The sequence below is a fragment of the Notothenia coriiceps genome, unplaced genomic scaffold, assembly GCF_000735185.1.
Source record: "Notothenia coriiceps isolate Sejong01 unplaced genomic scaffold, NC01 NC01_scaffold00000664, whole genome shotgun sequence".
Lineage (NCBI taxonomy): Eukaryota > Metazoa > Chordata > Actinopteri > Perciformes > Nototheniidae > Notothenia > Notothenia coriiceps.
The window spans coordinates 27,341-42,693 of record NW_011333365.1 but is presented as its reverse complement, the minus strand read 5'-3'; the positions used below and the strand labels follow the sequence as shown (position 1 = coordinate 42,693).

At 41.9% G+C, this 15,353-nt stretch overlaps 1 protein-coding gene across 13 annotated transcripts in view; it reads left to right on the top strand.

Annotated features, from left to right (window-relative positions):
- The window catches only part of tanc2b (tetratricopeptide repeat, ankyrin repeat and coiled-coil containing 2b), a 170,345-nt gene that overhangs the window by 148,762 nt on the left and 6,230 nt on the right, over window positions 1-15,353 (top strand). For 9 of the 13 annotated variants that reach the window (XM_010783447.1, XM_010783426.1, XM_010783404.1 and 6 more), the window contains 16 exons: window positions 269-562; window positions 1,434-1,601; window positions 2,514-2,674; window positions 3,601-3,709; window positions 3,820-3,942; window positions 4,502-4,738; window positions 4,985-5,179; window positions 6,388-6,481; window positions 8,549-8,682; window positions 9,192-9,315; window positions 10,070-10,245; window positions 10,801-10,933; window positions 11,693-11,722; window positions 13,589-13,680; window positions 14,916-15,062; window positions 15,166-15,266. In XM_010783447.1, the coding sequence (XP_010781749.1) occupies window positions 269-562; window positions 1,434-1,601; window positions 2,514-2,674; window positions 3,601-3,709; window positions 3,820-3,942; window positions 4,502-4,738; window positions 4,985-5,179; window positions 6,388-6,481; window positions 8,549-8,682; window positions 9,192-9,315; window positions 10,070-10,245; window positions 10,801-10,933; window positions 11,693-11,722; window positions 13,589-13,680; window positions 14,916-15,062; window positions 15,166-15,266 (2,318 nt within the window). The remainder of the gene's footprint in view (window positions 1-268; window positions 563-1,433; window positions 1,602-2,513; window positions 2,675-3,600; window positions 3,710-3,819; window positions 3,943-4,501; window positions 4,739-4,984; window positions 5,180-6,387; window positions 6,482-8,548; window positions 8,683-9,191; window positions 9,316-10,069; window positions 10,246-10,800; window positions 10,934-11,692; window positions 11,723-13,588; window positions 13,681-14,915; window positions 15,063-15,165; window positions 15,267-15,353) is intronic. The other 4 variants (XM_010783439.1, XM_010783433.1, XM_010783412.1 and 1 more) reach the window with 3 other exon arrangements.

Here is a 15,353-nt window from a genome sequence, read left to right as displayed (position 1 = left end):
GTGGTTGGATAAGTCCCGCCCCTTAGCCTATCGCATACAATGTGTTGGAGAGCTAGCCAATAGAAGCGCAAGTGTTATAAACTGATGTCACTAGGTCGCGGAAGTAAACAAATGTGTCCAATCGAGGCGTTTCGAGGAGGGGGGGGAGTGTGTAGGACTGGAATGAACTTAGGGGTTTTAACATTTTAACCAAAAGCATAATACTGTATAGGGCCTCTTTATGTGTGCAGACAATTTATCAAGATGTTTCTGCACCTTTATCACTAAGTTACTGCCTGTTCAGGAGATCACCAACGCGCTGCCGTTCCACCGCATCTCTCTGGACGGCCTGGAGGAGAACGACGCCATAGACCAGGACCTGCAGGGCTACATCCTGCACCGCATCCACAGCAGCCCCGAGATCCAGAACAACATCTCGCTCAACGGCAAGATGGACAACACCACCTTCGGCAAGCTCAGCGCCCACCTCAAGGCCCTGAGCCAGGGCTCCTTCCTGTACCTTAAGCTCACCTTTGACCTCATCGAGAAGGGCTACCTTGTTCTCAAAAGCTCCAGCTATAAGGTAAGGAGAAGGTTGTCAGTGTCTTCACCACAGACTATGGATGATGGGAGGGTTAAAAGGAGTTAGAAATCATACTATTTAGTGAGTCATAACTCACTCAAATCTGAACACACAGACATGATACACATTGTTATTTTCAGCGTTTTCCATTAACACTCAATACATCTATTTTAAAATGACAGGTGCGTCTTTAAACTCCAGAAGTTGCCTGAGAATCATGATGTTTTTATGTTTTCTCCAGTATCCAAATCATCCAATTGTATATGTCTCCAAATGAATGGATACACTGTAAACAGGAACTGCTAATGAATCATTTGGCATACTTTTACTGGTGTCAATATGTAAAAAAGTAACAAATAATGAGATTATAAGCTCACAAACAACAGGGCTGAAAGTGTATCCCACTGCATAACATACTGAATCAGATGCAAAATGGAAGAAAGGAGGGGTGTTGTTGGGGTTATTTTAAATATCTCTGTGCTCATAATTTGCAAAGTCAACGCTGTAATGGCATTTTTTATTTACCTCAACGCTGGCATGCTTTGTGCGGATATTGTTTTTTAAAGTATTTCTGACAGTTGGAATCCAGCACCTTTTTACTGAATTATGTTTTAGCGAGCATTTCCTAATGAAATATTCTATCTCACAGCCCCAGGTTCATTTCATTTCATGTATTCAGAAGTGCTCCCACACTCCATAAAATATGACAAAGTATAATATTACTCTCTCCCCCTCTGCGGAAGACAACGTAGAATAGCTGAAGACGCGCTGAACAAACATGATGCATTATTTATTTCCAGAAGAGCTGCTCCACAGGAAGAGGATCATTCCGCTTCATATTCCCTTTCCTTCCCTTCCTCTTCCTCCTCAGGTGGTTCCAGTCAACCTGGCGGAGGTTTACCTGCTGCAGTGCAACATGCGCTTCCCAACACAGTCATCGTTTGAGAGGGCACTTCCTCTGCTCAATGTGGCCGTGGCCTCGCTGCACCCGCTCACCGATGAGCAGATTTATCAGGCCATCAACGCTGGCTCGCTGCAGGTAACCACCCTAAAATATACAAGAATTCAGACGAGGAGAACTTTGTATACATCTAAAGGTCTTCAATGAAAGTGATGTATTATAAAACAGCCTCTGTTTTCCAGTATAATAGTCTACTGAAGCTTATCCTCGGTTCTACTGAGCTGAAATGAATGAGTAATTGAATATGTCTTAGCACGTTATTGAATATATTTCAGAAAGCCAGTTTATCTTTAAGGCCCTGAAAACATTTTTTTTCCAAGCAGCTTTCACGATGAGTGATGGGGTCCGACATAAACTCACTATTTCCTTCCAAATCCAGAAGGCATATGCGTTTTGGATATTTTGCATTACGTTTCTTTATGTTTCTCTCTGAAGTGGGCGCGGTTTAGCTGGAAAAAAGGGTGACTTCAAAATCAAGATTTAGCAATATTCTACTCAAAATTGTAATTGTCATTGTTCTGGCAAAACCATATATTCTGATGAGGCTGATCATCTTTGATTAGAATTATGAAATATATATATTATATATCCTTATTTATTATTATAACTTGTTGATTTTTGCTTATTTGACTATTAAGCCATTCAGAGGCTTTAACATTATAAAGAAAGAGAGAAGCTTTTTTATTTTTTTGTGAGTTAGGCAATGGTGGTCTTCAGTTTTATGAACTGAGCAACATCTATATATCTCATTATTGTTTTGTATTCATTCTGCGTTCATAAACGTCTAAATATAAGGTAAGACAAATAAAATAAAAATGTCTTAACCCAAGGGAAATTGTTGAATATATCTACCCAATATTACATTTTTTATTAAAGAAATGGAACTTCCAAAAGCAGTCTATAGTGTTTGTTCCACTCTTACAAACATCAGTGCCTGAGCACTCTTACCATATGTAAACGATGCGTGTGTATCTGTGTGTGTATCTGCAGGGCACGCTGGACTGGGAAGACTTCATGCAGCGTGTAGACAACCTGTCAGTGTTCCTGGTGAAGAGGAGGGACGGCACCAGGATGTTTGTTCACCCATCTTTCAGGGAGTGGCTCATCTGGAGAGAAGAAGGAGAAAAGACAAAGTTCCTCTGCGATCCGAGGTGAGGACAGGCAGGAGGGCGGGGCTCCAAGTGATCATACTGAATGAATAGAAAGAGGTCTTAAATGTTACCGCCTGAAAACAGGATGGGATCAGGGTGGGATGGAACAAATGGAGTGACCCAGAAAACAGTATTTCTGTTGATTTATCATCAAGTCAGGAAACAAGGTTTTTGCAGGGTGAACATTTGCAATCCCCACATGTTGCAGGTTTTCTATTAGGAGGTGAATACAAATCATGGATTGAATCATTGGTTGTAGATATGATGTTTATATACTGCTGCAAAATGTGCACTATATGATAGAATCAACACATCTCAGCTGTTTCCAAGATGGAGAATGGTTTGATTTTAAAGTATATTTATCTTACGGCTGCAACTTATAATGTGACGATTGTTTTTATATTAAATGCTCGGTTTATAAAATCAGAATATAAGGCAAAATGTCGATCCAAAGTCTTATATCCAGAGCAATGATGAAAATAGCATTTTTTAATATTTTTTACATGAACAATTCCTTTAAGATTGAATCAATTATAATGATCAATTAACTTTATGCAAATCAACTCATCACTGCACCTCTAATTGATTTAGTAATAAAATGATTTAAGCTACACGCTACCACACCCTGTAACTACTCATCAGTCTTTTACCAGAAATATGAAATAATATAATCAGTTTCCTGACAACCACTTGCTGATGTTTCTTGTGTAACATGCTGAAATGTGCTTTCAAGGCCATTACTGTGTCGTCCAGTCACTCGTGCATGAATACAAATCTCCATGTTAGCCACAGGTCCACTGTTTATCTCAGAAAGGAGGTGCAGGAACATTGTATTCCTGTTTTATAATGAAATCGGACTGCACCAGCTGTGCAGGTGATGTAATGACCTGATGAGTCACTGAAGGTTCTGTGTGTCCTCTCTGCAGGAGCGGTCACACCCTACTGGCCTTCTGGTTCTCTCGGCAGGAGACCAAGCTGAACCGACAGCAGACTATTGAGCTGGGCCATCACATCCTCAAAGCACATATCTTCAAGGTATACCATTATTTGTCTGCACACACATCTACACACACTCACACAAAAGCCCCCGCACAGCTGTGGTGTAGCTGCAAAAGTAATGAATATTTACACTTTCTCTCTTCAAGGGTCTCAGCAAGAAAGTGGGAGTTTCCTCATCCATCTTGCAGGGCCTGTGGGTCTCCTACAGCACGGAGGGTCTCTCTGCTGCGCTCTCTTCTCTGAGAAACCTCTACACTCCTAACATCAAGGTACAGGCGCTGACATGGCAGAAAAAATACATACTTAGAGAATATTTAAACATGTTCTGGGTAGCAGATCAAGACTGCTTCTTCAAATCTGCTTTACCAAGAACTTCCTGTTCTTGTACCATGGCTGCAACAACAAAATAATTAAATGAACTTTATATACATAGCTCCTTTCATACAGAGTTACAAAGTCCTTTCACATAACAAAAGAAATAGGAGACATTTAATACAGAAAGAGACTGAAATGAAAAGTGAAACAGTAACAGAGCACATACAGAGAGTAAAACAAACAGAAAGTAATGAAATATAAATAAAATAACGTGAAAAGAAAGGTTTGAGAAGTGATTTAAGTGATGTCAATAGAGTAAAGCTGGAATTTTGTGAATGCAAAAACCAAATATTCTGCCATTATAGTGAAAAAATGACCTTAACAATGAATTGATTATCAGAATTGGTGGAGTTTTCTTTTCTGTTAACTGACTAATCGTGAGAGTTTCAATATTTGAATCCCTGTTTTGTTTAATTTGTATTTACCGTAATCTTTTCTTTTTTTCCCATCCAGGTGAGCCGGCTGCTGATGATGGGGGGGGGCAATGTGAACTACCGTACGGAGGTGCTGAACAACGCCCCCGTGCTGTGTGTCCACTCCCACCTGGGCTACATGGACATGGTGGGTCTGCTGCTGGAGTACGGCGCCTCGGTCGACGCTCCGTCTGAAAGCGGCCTCATGCCTCTGGGCTACGCCGCCGCTGGGGGACACATGGCCATCGTGACCGCGCTCTGCCGCAAGAGAGCCAAGGTGTGTGGAGAGATTGATTTTCTCAGTGTGTGATTAAGCCTATGATTCAATAGCCGTTTTCCCATTTGAACTCCAGACAATGTGAGTTTGATATCCTGTCCGATCATTTGCATCTTATAGAGATCTCTGGGTTAATCTACATTTTTCCAGGGCTGCAGTGCATGTGGGAAAGGGCTTTAAATTATAGCTCATTTTCCAATCTTCCATGCAATCTGTTTTCCTAAATAGCTCTGTGTTTGTTAACAGGTGGACCACCTGGATAAGAACGGGCAGTGCGCTCTGGTTCATGCAGCCCTGAGGGGCCACATGGAGGTGGTGAAGTACCTCATCCAGTGCGACTGGAGCATGGGGCCGCCACAAACACAACAACAGGCGACCTTCACCAAGAGCCACGCCGTCCAGCAAGCCCTCATCGCTGCAGCCAGCATGGGATACACAGAGGTACAGCACGGAGGGAGTGTCATGGTTTTTATTTCCGTTTCCTTTAGTGTCTTTGACTCCAACCCAAATATCAACAATATTCTGTCTTTAATTTCTAGATGCTACTCGGTTTTGATGCTACAGAGGAAAAAAGATACATTTAAAAGCCAGATTAACTTATTTTTAAGATACTCGGTTGCTTTATGCACCACAATTACAGGTTGTCATGGAAATATATTCAATAATGCTATAAATTCAGGCAAAACGTATCATTTCTCATTCTAGCTAACTATGCAGTATGTTGCAGTTTTCCATATCAGAACAGCCACCAGAGTCCTGTTCACAGGACTAAAAATGGGATGTAAGAAGAACCAGACGGCACTAAAATGTTGATGATGATGAGTGCGTGTGCTGAAAGTAAACAAACCACTCCTGCTCCACAGACTGCTCTCATCATCCCCTCCAACAGCTTTTACTAGTCTGTATAAACATGCATTCAAACATTGCAGAGATGTGTGGGATTGCGTTTCCTTGTAATACACGTTTTACTACAATTTATTTTTAAAACACACTTGTGACTAAATGTTCAGAGTGTCAGGACTAGAGACGAATCGCATGGTGAAGTAGTTTTGAAGCAGGTTTGGAGAGAACGCACTTTAAAAATGTAATGCAGCCCTTTGCTTCTTTGCTCACCAGGGAATTTGAATATGTGAAGGAAAAAGAGCAGGATTATTGTGGAAGGGAGAGGAAGATCCAGAGATGTAAAGATGAGGGGGATTGATTATCCTTATGTGGTCAATCTTACTTCTCTTGGCTCTATAAAGGCTAAAGCTAGGACAAAATAAGGCCAGGCAGGAGCGCTTACTGGACCTAATATAGTCTGTTGGAGCTGCTATGTGGACAAAGACCCATGAAGATGACAATAGGCAAGAAATCTGCCGAAGCATTGCTTTTTTTTTTAGCTATCCCATGACAGTAGGTGCATTTTTCAAGAGGATATATTAATCTCATCTTCAGGTTCATATAGTATGTGCCTTTATGACATTCTGACAAAATCATCTTAAATTCAGCATCAGATTAGATTAAAGTAAAAAGATCCAAATTCAAAAGAAAAGTAGATTTATGAGTGGTTTCATTTTTTTAATCGTTTTCTTTGTGTCTAACATGTTTATCTAAGTCTATTTAGTGTAAGTTAATCTGTGTCATGTGACATCTCCTCCCCCACTCAGATTGTGTCCTACCTGCTGGACCTGCCAGAGAAAGATGAAGAGGAGGTGGAGCGGGCTCAGATCAATAACTTTGACACCCTGTGGGGGGAGACAGGTGAGGATCCCTCTCTCAGACATGACATCACATCAATAAAGCCCAGACAGACGGGTGTGAATGGTTCATGCAGCTGTGGGGGGAAAAAAGGGGAAAATCCACTGTAGTTTGTACCATGTTTTTTTAAGGATCCGTGGAGTGTTTGGTGAGAGGGTTTTCCTGCGAGGCAGAGCGCTGCAGTGCGGATATGAGAGAGCGCTCCTGTGTGTGTGCTGCGTCAGAGGCTGATGACAGTGCAGTGGTGTCATTGGAGCACAGACAGGGCTCACATGGGGGAGGGGGGGGTTGGAGGAGGGAGTGTGCTCCAGGGCGCTTAGAAATGACTAGTCTGATTGCCCTGTGGCAGGGTGCTGAGAAATGTGATGTATCTTTTTACCTAAAGCTATGAAACCTGATCGAGCGCATTTCCCCCCGCTAGCTGTTAGAAAGGCTGTCAGACTGTACTCACTCAGCCGTAGCTTCATTGTCTGTAACAGATCAGAAGGATAACAATTGTTCTGGAAGATGATTTTTAAGCCCATAGTTGTTGGACAGGTCAACTGAAAATACATTATTCTTAAACAGCCGGAGGGAGAGTATGTATCTACTCACTGAACTGTGTCAAAGCAATCTTCCAGCAAAGAAGAAAAAGGTTTAAACTTGAGCTAAGAGCATATATTGGTGTGTAAAATATCATGGTAGATATCAATATCTTTGTATACCTGGGTTAACGTGGAACTGATGCCAAAGTACGAGTAGCTGCAGTCAAACAGTATAAAAAACATGTCCTTTGTACTCACTACTCTTCTTTGACCTTGATGGAAAACAGCACAAGGTCAAGGACAGCCCTGAAGGAGAACTCATGATGACTTACAACCATGTTGCATTCAGAATCAAACTGAATTGCACTGCATGGTGTTGCTTTTTAAACTTGATTTAAAACACAGAGGAAATGAGTACGGTGACATATTTAATGCTGTACAATTAAAGTCACAATTCCTTTCCAAAATAATACAACTCTATCCACAGTGTGCAATGAAACAGCAGCGATAGATGTGATTGACGGCCAAATGGTGCGTCGCTTCAAATGTTGCAAGGAATTGTGGGATGACAAAATATGTATCCTATGGTTTACGATGGTCCAGTAGATAAGAAAGATTAGCATGGAATCTCCTTTCCTTAGCATTTAGAGCTCTTATTATGGCTGCCACTGAGATACTCTTGAGTCATTTAACTTAGATAATGAAGAAAAGACTACTCGTTCGCAACCAGTGTCACAGTGTTGTTGTTTTTCCACCAGACAGAACTCTCCAGCTGTTTTTTGATCCATTAAATGTCCCTTTTAGTTGTTTTTCTACAAATGTATTATTCAAATAACTTACAATTGGCCAATATATCATTTTTAAATATCAGTGTCGGCCTGAAAAATCCAGTATGGGTCTGCCTATACAGGGTCAAGCCTCTGGGGCTGCTAGCACTCTGCTTTAAAGAGATGTGTTCGCTCTGCTTAAATTATTCCAATTACAATCATTAACTTTGAGAAGATGTATTTTCAAAGGCCTTTGCTCCCACAAACTCTCCAGGGGCTTCTCTCCTCCCCTCTCATCTGTCCTCTTCTCTAAAGTAATACTTTAAAACGAATCCCTGAAATGCACTGTTTTCCCAAAGGGTATAAACTTTTATCATCTATCATTTATATTTTTTGATTATAACATGTATCAACGTATGAAACTGCAGATTAACCCCACCAATCTGAAGCTCCCTTCGGCACTGCAGAGCTTTATATCAAGCTTCAGCCCTTTGTTGAATTGTCCCCTGAACACAACTTCGGTTCATGTGTTTTTTCTGGGAGCAATAGCAAAAACAGCTCTAATATCTCAGCAGGAGGTGAACCAATTGGAGCATTAAGCTGCTATAGAGCCAGATATGTCATGCAGGAGCTTGTAGAGATCAAAGAGAACTGCATGACCATGGATATTTGACTTTACATTCGACACATTACAAGAAAATCATGTCTGTGTATAACTCAAGCATCAGATGTTTATCCTCCACATTCACCATGCCTGACTATGTGCGTGTCACTCTCAGCTCTGACGGCGGCCTCGGGTCGGGGGAAGCTGGAGGTGTGTCGGCTGCTGCTGGAGCAGGGGGCTGCCGTGGCCCAGCCCAACAGACGGGGCATCGTCCCGCTGTTCAGCGCCGTCAGACAGGGACACTGGCAGGTTAGTGACCCTGCTCTCTTCCCCTTCTCATTCTGGCACTCATCTTAACTTTCCTGCTGTAAGGTGATGTTTATCAATTAAATGTATGATGTATGATGTATACCATCATTAAAGTAACAAGTATCCAATGTTTTGTCATTTTGATTAACATTTCCTTATTATCAATGATGCATTTATTTACTATTGAACAGGTTTTCATTTCTTTTTGAAGTAGTTTTAGTGTATTATTAATGAGGCATTTTATAAGGATTGTAAATCGCTTTTTATGATGAATATTTAGGAGGCAGGTTTTCAATTGTGAAGGCACTTGTGAGATGTTTTTAACCAAGTGAAGCTGTGACATTATTACCACTAGGAATAGCTTTAAAAAACAATAATAGAAGCATTTTACTGAACACCATTTCAACTTCGGCTTCCTCCGGCCTCCTCCAAAGGGCAGTGAAGATGCAACAGAAACCCTCCTGTTGATGTTAACTAACGACATGAGTGATGTGTTTTGGTGCTTTCAGATCGTGGACCTCCTCCTCACACACGGAGCAGATGTCAACCTGGCAGACAAGCAGGGCCGTACTCCTCTAATGATGGCCGCCTCCGAGGGACACCTGGGCACTGTGGAGTTCTTACTATCGCAAGGTAAGGGTCTAAAGAATGAGATTTAAACCTGGGTTTAGAACACTTTCAAAATAAATCTATCATTTTAAAAAGATTTAGGTCTCCTGTCTAAGTGTATGTGTTGTATACATTTAATTAAATATTATTCGTGTTATTTTAAAATTGGAATACAAAAGGAAAAACATGACAAGATAACTATTTTAATAGTATTTTGGTCCATTATTAAATTAAAAGAAATACAATAATGTCATATTCAAATCAAAGGGATACAGCAAGAAATGTAAAATAAAATATTTAGAATAAATAAATACATAATGAAGTAAAATGTTACTTTTCCTCCCTGCTCATAGCTAGCAATTCAGCGCTCCATTTTCCAGTAAATGAAAGGTTCCCAAATTGAATTGAATGCATCCTTTTATCTTTTAAATATGATTTTCCCGAGCCACAGAAAAGAGCCGTCTCCTTATATTTTACAACACTTTTACAATTACAATGATTATAAAACCGCAGTGCAACTAGAACGTAAACACAGACATCAACACATGCTGAACTTGGTGCGCCCTGTGGTGCTTAATAGAAAATAATTTCAGCCACTGCACTAATACAAATAAGCATAATTACTTTTTTAGAAACCATGTTTACAATAATCACAGCCAAATTAAATCAGCAGCACATTTTAAAAATCCATCCGAACGAATTAAGCGTTTAGTTCTGAAAAGAGTTCAGCGTGATGGAGGCTGGCTTTGTCTCACTGCTGCGCCGCTTCACTTCCCAGGAGCCTCTCTGTCTCTGATGGATAAGGAGGGTCTGACGGCTCTGAGCTGGGCCTGTCTGAAGGGACATCTCCCCGCCGTGCGCTGCCTGGTGGAGAGCGGAGCGGCCACTGACCACGCAGACAAGAACGGACGCACGCCCCTCGACCTGGCCGCCTTCTACGGCGACTCGGAAGTGGTAAGAGAGAGTAAATGAAACAGCAGGGTATTGATCGTTAGACCTAATTCCATACCGACCCGAAACGCCACTAAAGAGTATTTTGAGTTTTATTATATTCATTTATTTTTGTCTGAAATAAGCTGAAAAAACGTTGTTACAGAAATGTTCAACAGTTCCCAGTTTTGCCGGAGAGGGGGGTGTTTATCCCAACGCTTTCCTCTATATTTAACCTTAGTCAGCTGTGAGTGTGACTCCAGGCGGAGTTCGCCGAGTGAGAGTGTGTAGGGGTGGGTTTGGAATTGGAATATATTAAATATAAATAAATATACTGTTTGTGTATAATCGTAGACTTTGGATTTTCATTGAAGGAGGAGTAGATGACATGTTAGTGTCTTTTAACTCTTTGTATATTTGAAAACATTTCCCTGATTCTTGTGTTATATTGACTGAATTGTGTAGCCCACTATGAAATATCAAAAGCTGGCATCGATTAATTTCTGAGATTCATACTGTTTTTAGATAAATTAGTTCCTCCTGCCCTGCTATTCTCACCACACTCCTCTGTGTTCTCAGGTCCAGTTCTTGGTGGACCACGGGGCCCTGATAGAGCACGTAGACTACAGCGGGATGCGTCCCCTGGACCGGGCGGTGGGCTGCAGGAACACGTCGGTGGTGGTCGCCCTGCTCAAGAAAGGAGCCAAGATAGGTAAGAGCAGGTAGACGGAGTAAAGAGCCTCAGCAAGGACCTCCTCTGAACGCAGCATCATTATCCCGTAGCGCCACAATTCAAGGTTATTTGCCTGCCGTGAAATAAGATACAATTCTAGATTGTATTTGAAAAAGGTCGTGCATTGGAGTTGGAGCATGAGCTGCATGAAGGGAGAATCCAAAGAGGAACACACACTCTGTTTTAAATACACACCTCCTGCTGGTCATTATAGAGCACTGTAGCTTCATACTGCCATGGATTCAGGTGTGTGTATCCATGTAGCTTTAACCACTTCCTGCCTACTGTATGCCATCCGCCCCCCCACTGCCGCATCGTGCTGCTTCTCCTCAGCTATTTCTGGCCCGATGTGTTTTTATTGTACTACTGTTGCCGCTGTGTTGTTTCTCTCTGTCTCTTTAGCCCCTCTCTCAATCACATCCTCTCTCTTTTTTCCTCTGCGGTTGCTAGGAGACAGGTTGTTATTAGCGCTTGCGATGTTTCTTTTTTGTACTTTTCTTTCTCCCTTTTTTTGTCACTTATCTTTCCGCTTCTCACTGCTGCTTTTTCTGTGTTCCTTTTTTCTCACTTCTCCTCCTCCTCCACCACCGCCATCACCTCTCTTCCTCTCTCACCTCCTCGCTGTTTCTCTCTCTGGCAATTCTTCCCCCTCCCCCCTCGCCACCTACACTCCTTCCTTTGCTCATGACCTCCTCCTTCTATCCCCCCTATCCCCCGCCTCTCTCTCTCCGGCCCCAGGATGTCAGACGCTGCCCAGTCGGCCCCGAGGTAAAGCCAAGGCTGTCGACTTCTCACCCCACCAGGCATTTTGACAGCTCTATCTCCTCTCTCTGTGTTGTCTGTGTCGCTAAGTGTCGGCAGGCCAGCTTAGCTACCAAAACCTTCACAAACTGACAAATAATAACATGCAAAGGTATTAGCACTGACAGTGATGCAGTCTGGATTGCCTAGAGGTAGATGCTATAACATCCGAGTGGTTAATGACAGCATGCCCGGCCTTCAGCCTGTGACGTCGTGTCGAGGTGCCGACCCTCCATCCCACAGATGCATGACGGAAAGCCCCCCCACCCCCAGTAACTCTTGCGTGGTCGTGATTTAGCGGAAATGCATGTATCTGTTGAGCCTCTGCACCACCGCCACCACGGACTGAGGTTGATAAACCGCTGTGCATCGTTCATCTTCCAGAAGTTTCCTCAGTCAGATAGGACAATCAGCATCATTCTTACCTTCACCTTTTATTTACTCTTCTTTTTCTTCTCTTTGTAATCTCTTCTCTCTTTTCTTCTTTTCTTCTTGACTTTCTCCTTTCTGTATTTCTTCTGTTTCCTCTCCACCACCAGCTCAGAGGACAGTGTGCAGAGATCTGATGTTTCCCTCCTGCTTGCTCTTTCTGTTTATCGTACCTGCCCCGTGTCTCCTTGTGCAAGATCCCCCTTCCTTTTCCTCTCTGTGGTGTGTACTGTACATGTGTCAAGGATTGCTGTTGCGCAGATACACCAAAGGCACATCAGTTTCAGTCAGGGGATCGTCTTCAGTAACACTTATCATGACGCCGAGCCTCAAATGCACTTCAAACACACTTATAATGCTTTTTAATATGCCAATAGCTCTGTATATTCAATATAACACCTGCTCTAGAACAGTTATTATAACACATCATAAAGCTATTTTGAATGACCTATAAGAATAAGTATCATTATAGTTTGTTATTCTTTATATTGTCGTTGTGATACATAATAATCACATTTATAATGTGATGATAAATTAATATAAATGGAGCAGTGGGTGCTTTAAGTGAGGGGATGAAATTCCTAGGTAAACACATATGTGTTATATCTCATGCACTTTTATTGCTAGCTTCAAGTTAAGTAAAAATAAATATCTGAAATGTCAGTGAGTGACCAGCATTTATATAATATTATGTCACTTGACTTTTTAAATCATTATAAAATTCTGTGTAATGTGTTATGACTGGTGTTATAAATCATAATGATATATATGCGGTGCTATGAGCATTGATATAATAACGCACGATAAGTTTGTTTTTAATGCATTTCAGACATGGGCATCATAGAAAGTGTTATTGATTTTTCAGTCACAAAACTGGATTAATTGTCTTTTTTGTGTTCCTGCTGTTCTTGAACACATCCCTGAATCAGTCTGACTGAACAGAAACGATATCTTTAAAAAAAGACATGAAAGTGTTTTTAGTTATTTACTTTTTATTCCACTTTACTTGGGCCAAAACATATTTGCAAATAATTGCTACAGTTAGCCCACTATCAATTCAAAAGGTGCTCATTCTGCACTTCAATTAAGCTCAATAAACTTTCAGCAGAATTTATAAACACTCATAATTATCGGCAAATAGTATTTGACCCAGGTGTCCCGCTGCGAGGTCACAGTGTTCTCGAGGTGTCAGCGCAGGTTTTTATAATCTCTTTCTGCAGTGGATTGCCTGTCTTTTCTCCTCCTCCATTCCCCACCTTGGCTGTTGTCCTCATCCTGTTTTTACTGTTGTGTTGTTGTGTGACTCCCAGTCGCTGCTTCCTGTCTCCCCTCCTCTCCCGCTCATTGCTCTGTGTCTCTCTCACTGTGTTTCTGTCTTCATCTGCTCCTCCCTGTGTTACCCAGGTCCAGCCACGTGGGCCATGGCCACCTCCAAACCCGACATCATGATCATCTTACTCAGCAAGCTCATCGAGGAGGGGGACAGCTACTACAAGGTCAGAGACCCCGGAGCTCACATTTCATGCATTGAATCAAATAAATATGTGATATGATGTAAAATATCAAAATAACATACACATTTTGATGTATAATCACTTTTTTAGGATAGTGTATTTCTCCTAGTTTTACTGTTATGAGCAATAAGGGCTTGGGTCAAGGTCATTTGATTTTTTTAATTTAATTTAATATTATACATTATTTAAGTAACATTTAGAAAGACAGCCCCAAAAAAGCTGCCACATTAAAGGAACCTATCACTGCCCTTAAAGTACCGTAATTTTCAGACTATAAGCCGCGCCTTTTTCCCATTTTTTGACCCTGCGGCTTATATAACGGTGCGGCTAATCTATGGATTTGTACAACTAACGGCCACTAGGGGACCTCCTAAATCTATGGATTTTACAGGTTACAGTCCACCACCTTTAACTCTATGGGCTCTATGGCCGGTCCGTGCCCCCCACCTTTAAGCGGCGGGCTCCAGCAGGAAAAGCTGGAGGCCGGAAAAGAGTGAGACAGGTAGCGCGCAAAAGTAAAAGTGGAACCGAGAGTGGTACGAGAGAAAGAACGAGAGCAAGACAGACAGACATTACGAGAGCGAGACAGTTTGCCCCGTACCACTGGTTGAAAACCACTGCTGTAGATCACTGCCGGTACGTGCGCTGGGAGCGCACCGTTTAAGTTTGAAAGTTGAAAAGTTTGTGTGTCTGAAACGCTATGTGATACAGTACAGTTTACACAGCACAGTACATGTTCTGTAGCTACTATTGCACTAAATGGTAACACTTGAATACGTTATGCAAATATGCAACTTGTTTGTTGAAATGTTAATAAATGGGAGCTTCCTCAAACAGCCATCTCTTTCCCGACAATCCCCTCTGTGCACGAACCCTTACATATGGTAATTAAACATTAAAACACCTGCGGCTTATAGTCCAGTGCGGCTTATATATGTACACATCATTCAATTTAGCTGCTGCGGCTTATATTCAGGTGCGCCTTATAGTCCGAAAATTACGGTACTTTAGATTTGTGTTTTTTAAGTATGTTTTGAAGCCCATACGTTTGTACTTATGTGTAACGTATGTGTAATTCTGATGAAAATCAAGAATCCCTTCTCTGCGATTGACTCCCATTCCGAAAGACAATTTTATGATAACTACTCTTTTCGGATGAGCATTTTATATCACTGTGAAGGGAGGATAATCAAACTTCTTCTCTGTTTGTCCAACAGAAGGGGAAGGTGAAGGAGGCGGCGCAGCGTTATCAGTATGCCCTCAAAAAGTTTCCACGCGAAGGCTTCAGCGAGGACCTCAAGACGTTCAGGGAACTCAAAGTATCGCTCTTCCTCAACCTGTCCCGATGTCGGAGGAAAATGAACGTGAGTCTCCAGAGGATTAGCTTTTGAGAGAGTTATCGTATGCAAACCAACCGTTTATATTCTCCTTTGTGTTCATATGTGTTGGCCGTTTGAATCTCTCCAGGACTTTGGGATGGCTGAGGAATTTGCTACAAAGGCACTCGAACTGAAACCAAAATCCTATGAGGCATATTATGCCAGAGCACGCGCCAAGCGTAGCAGCAGGTACGCTCCTTTCATCCCTCCACACATCATGATCAATTCAGTATGTGAAATATTCTGTGAAGTACATTTTGCCTCTGCAGCTACGCT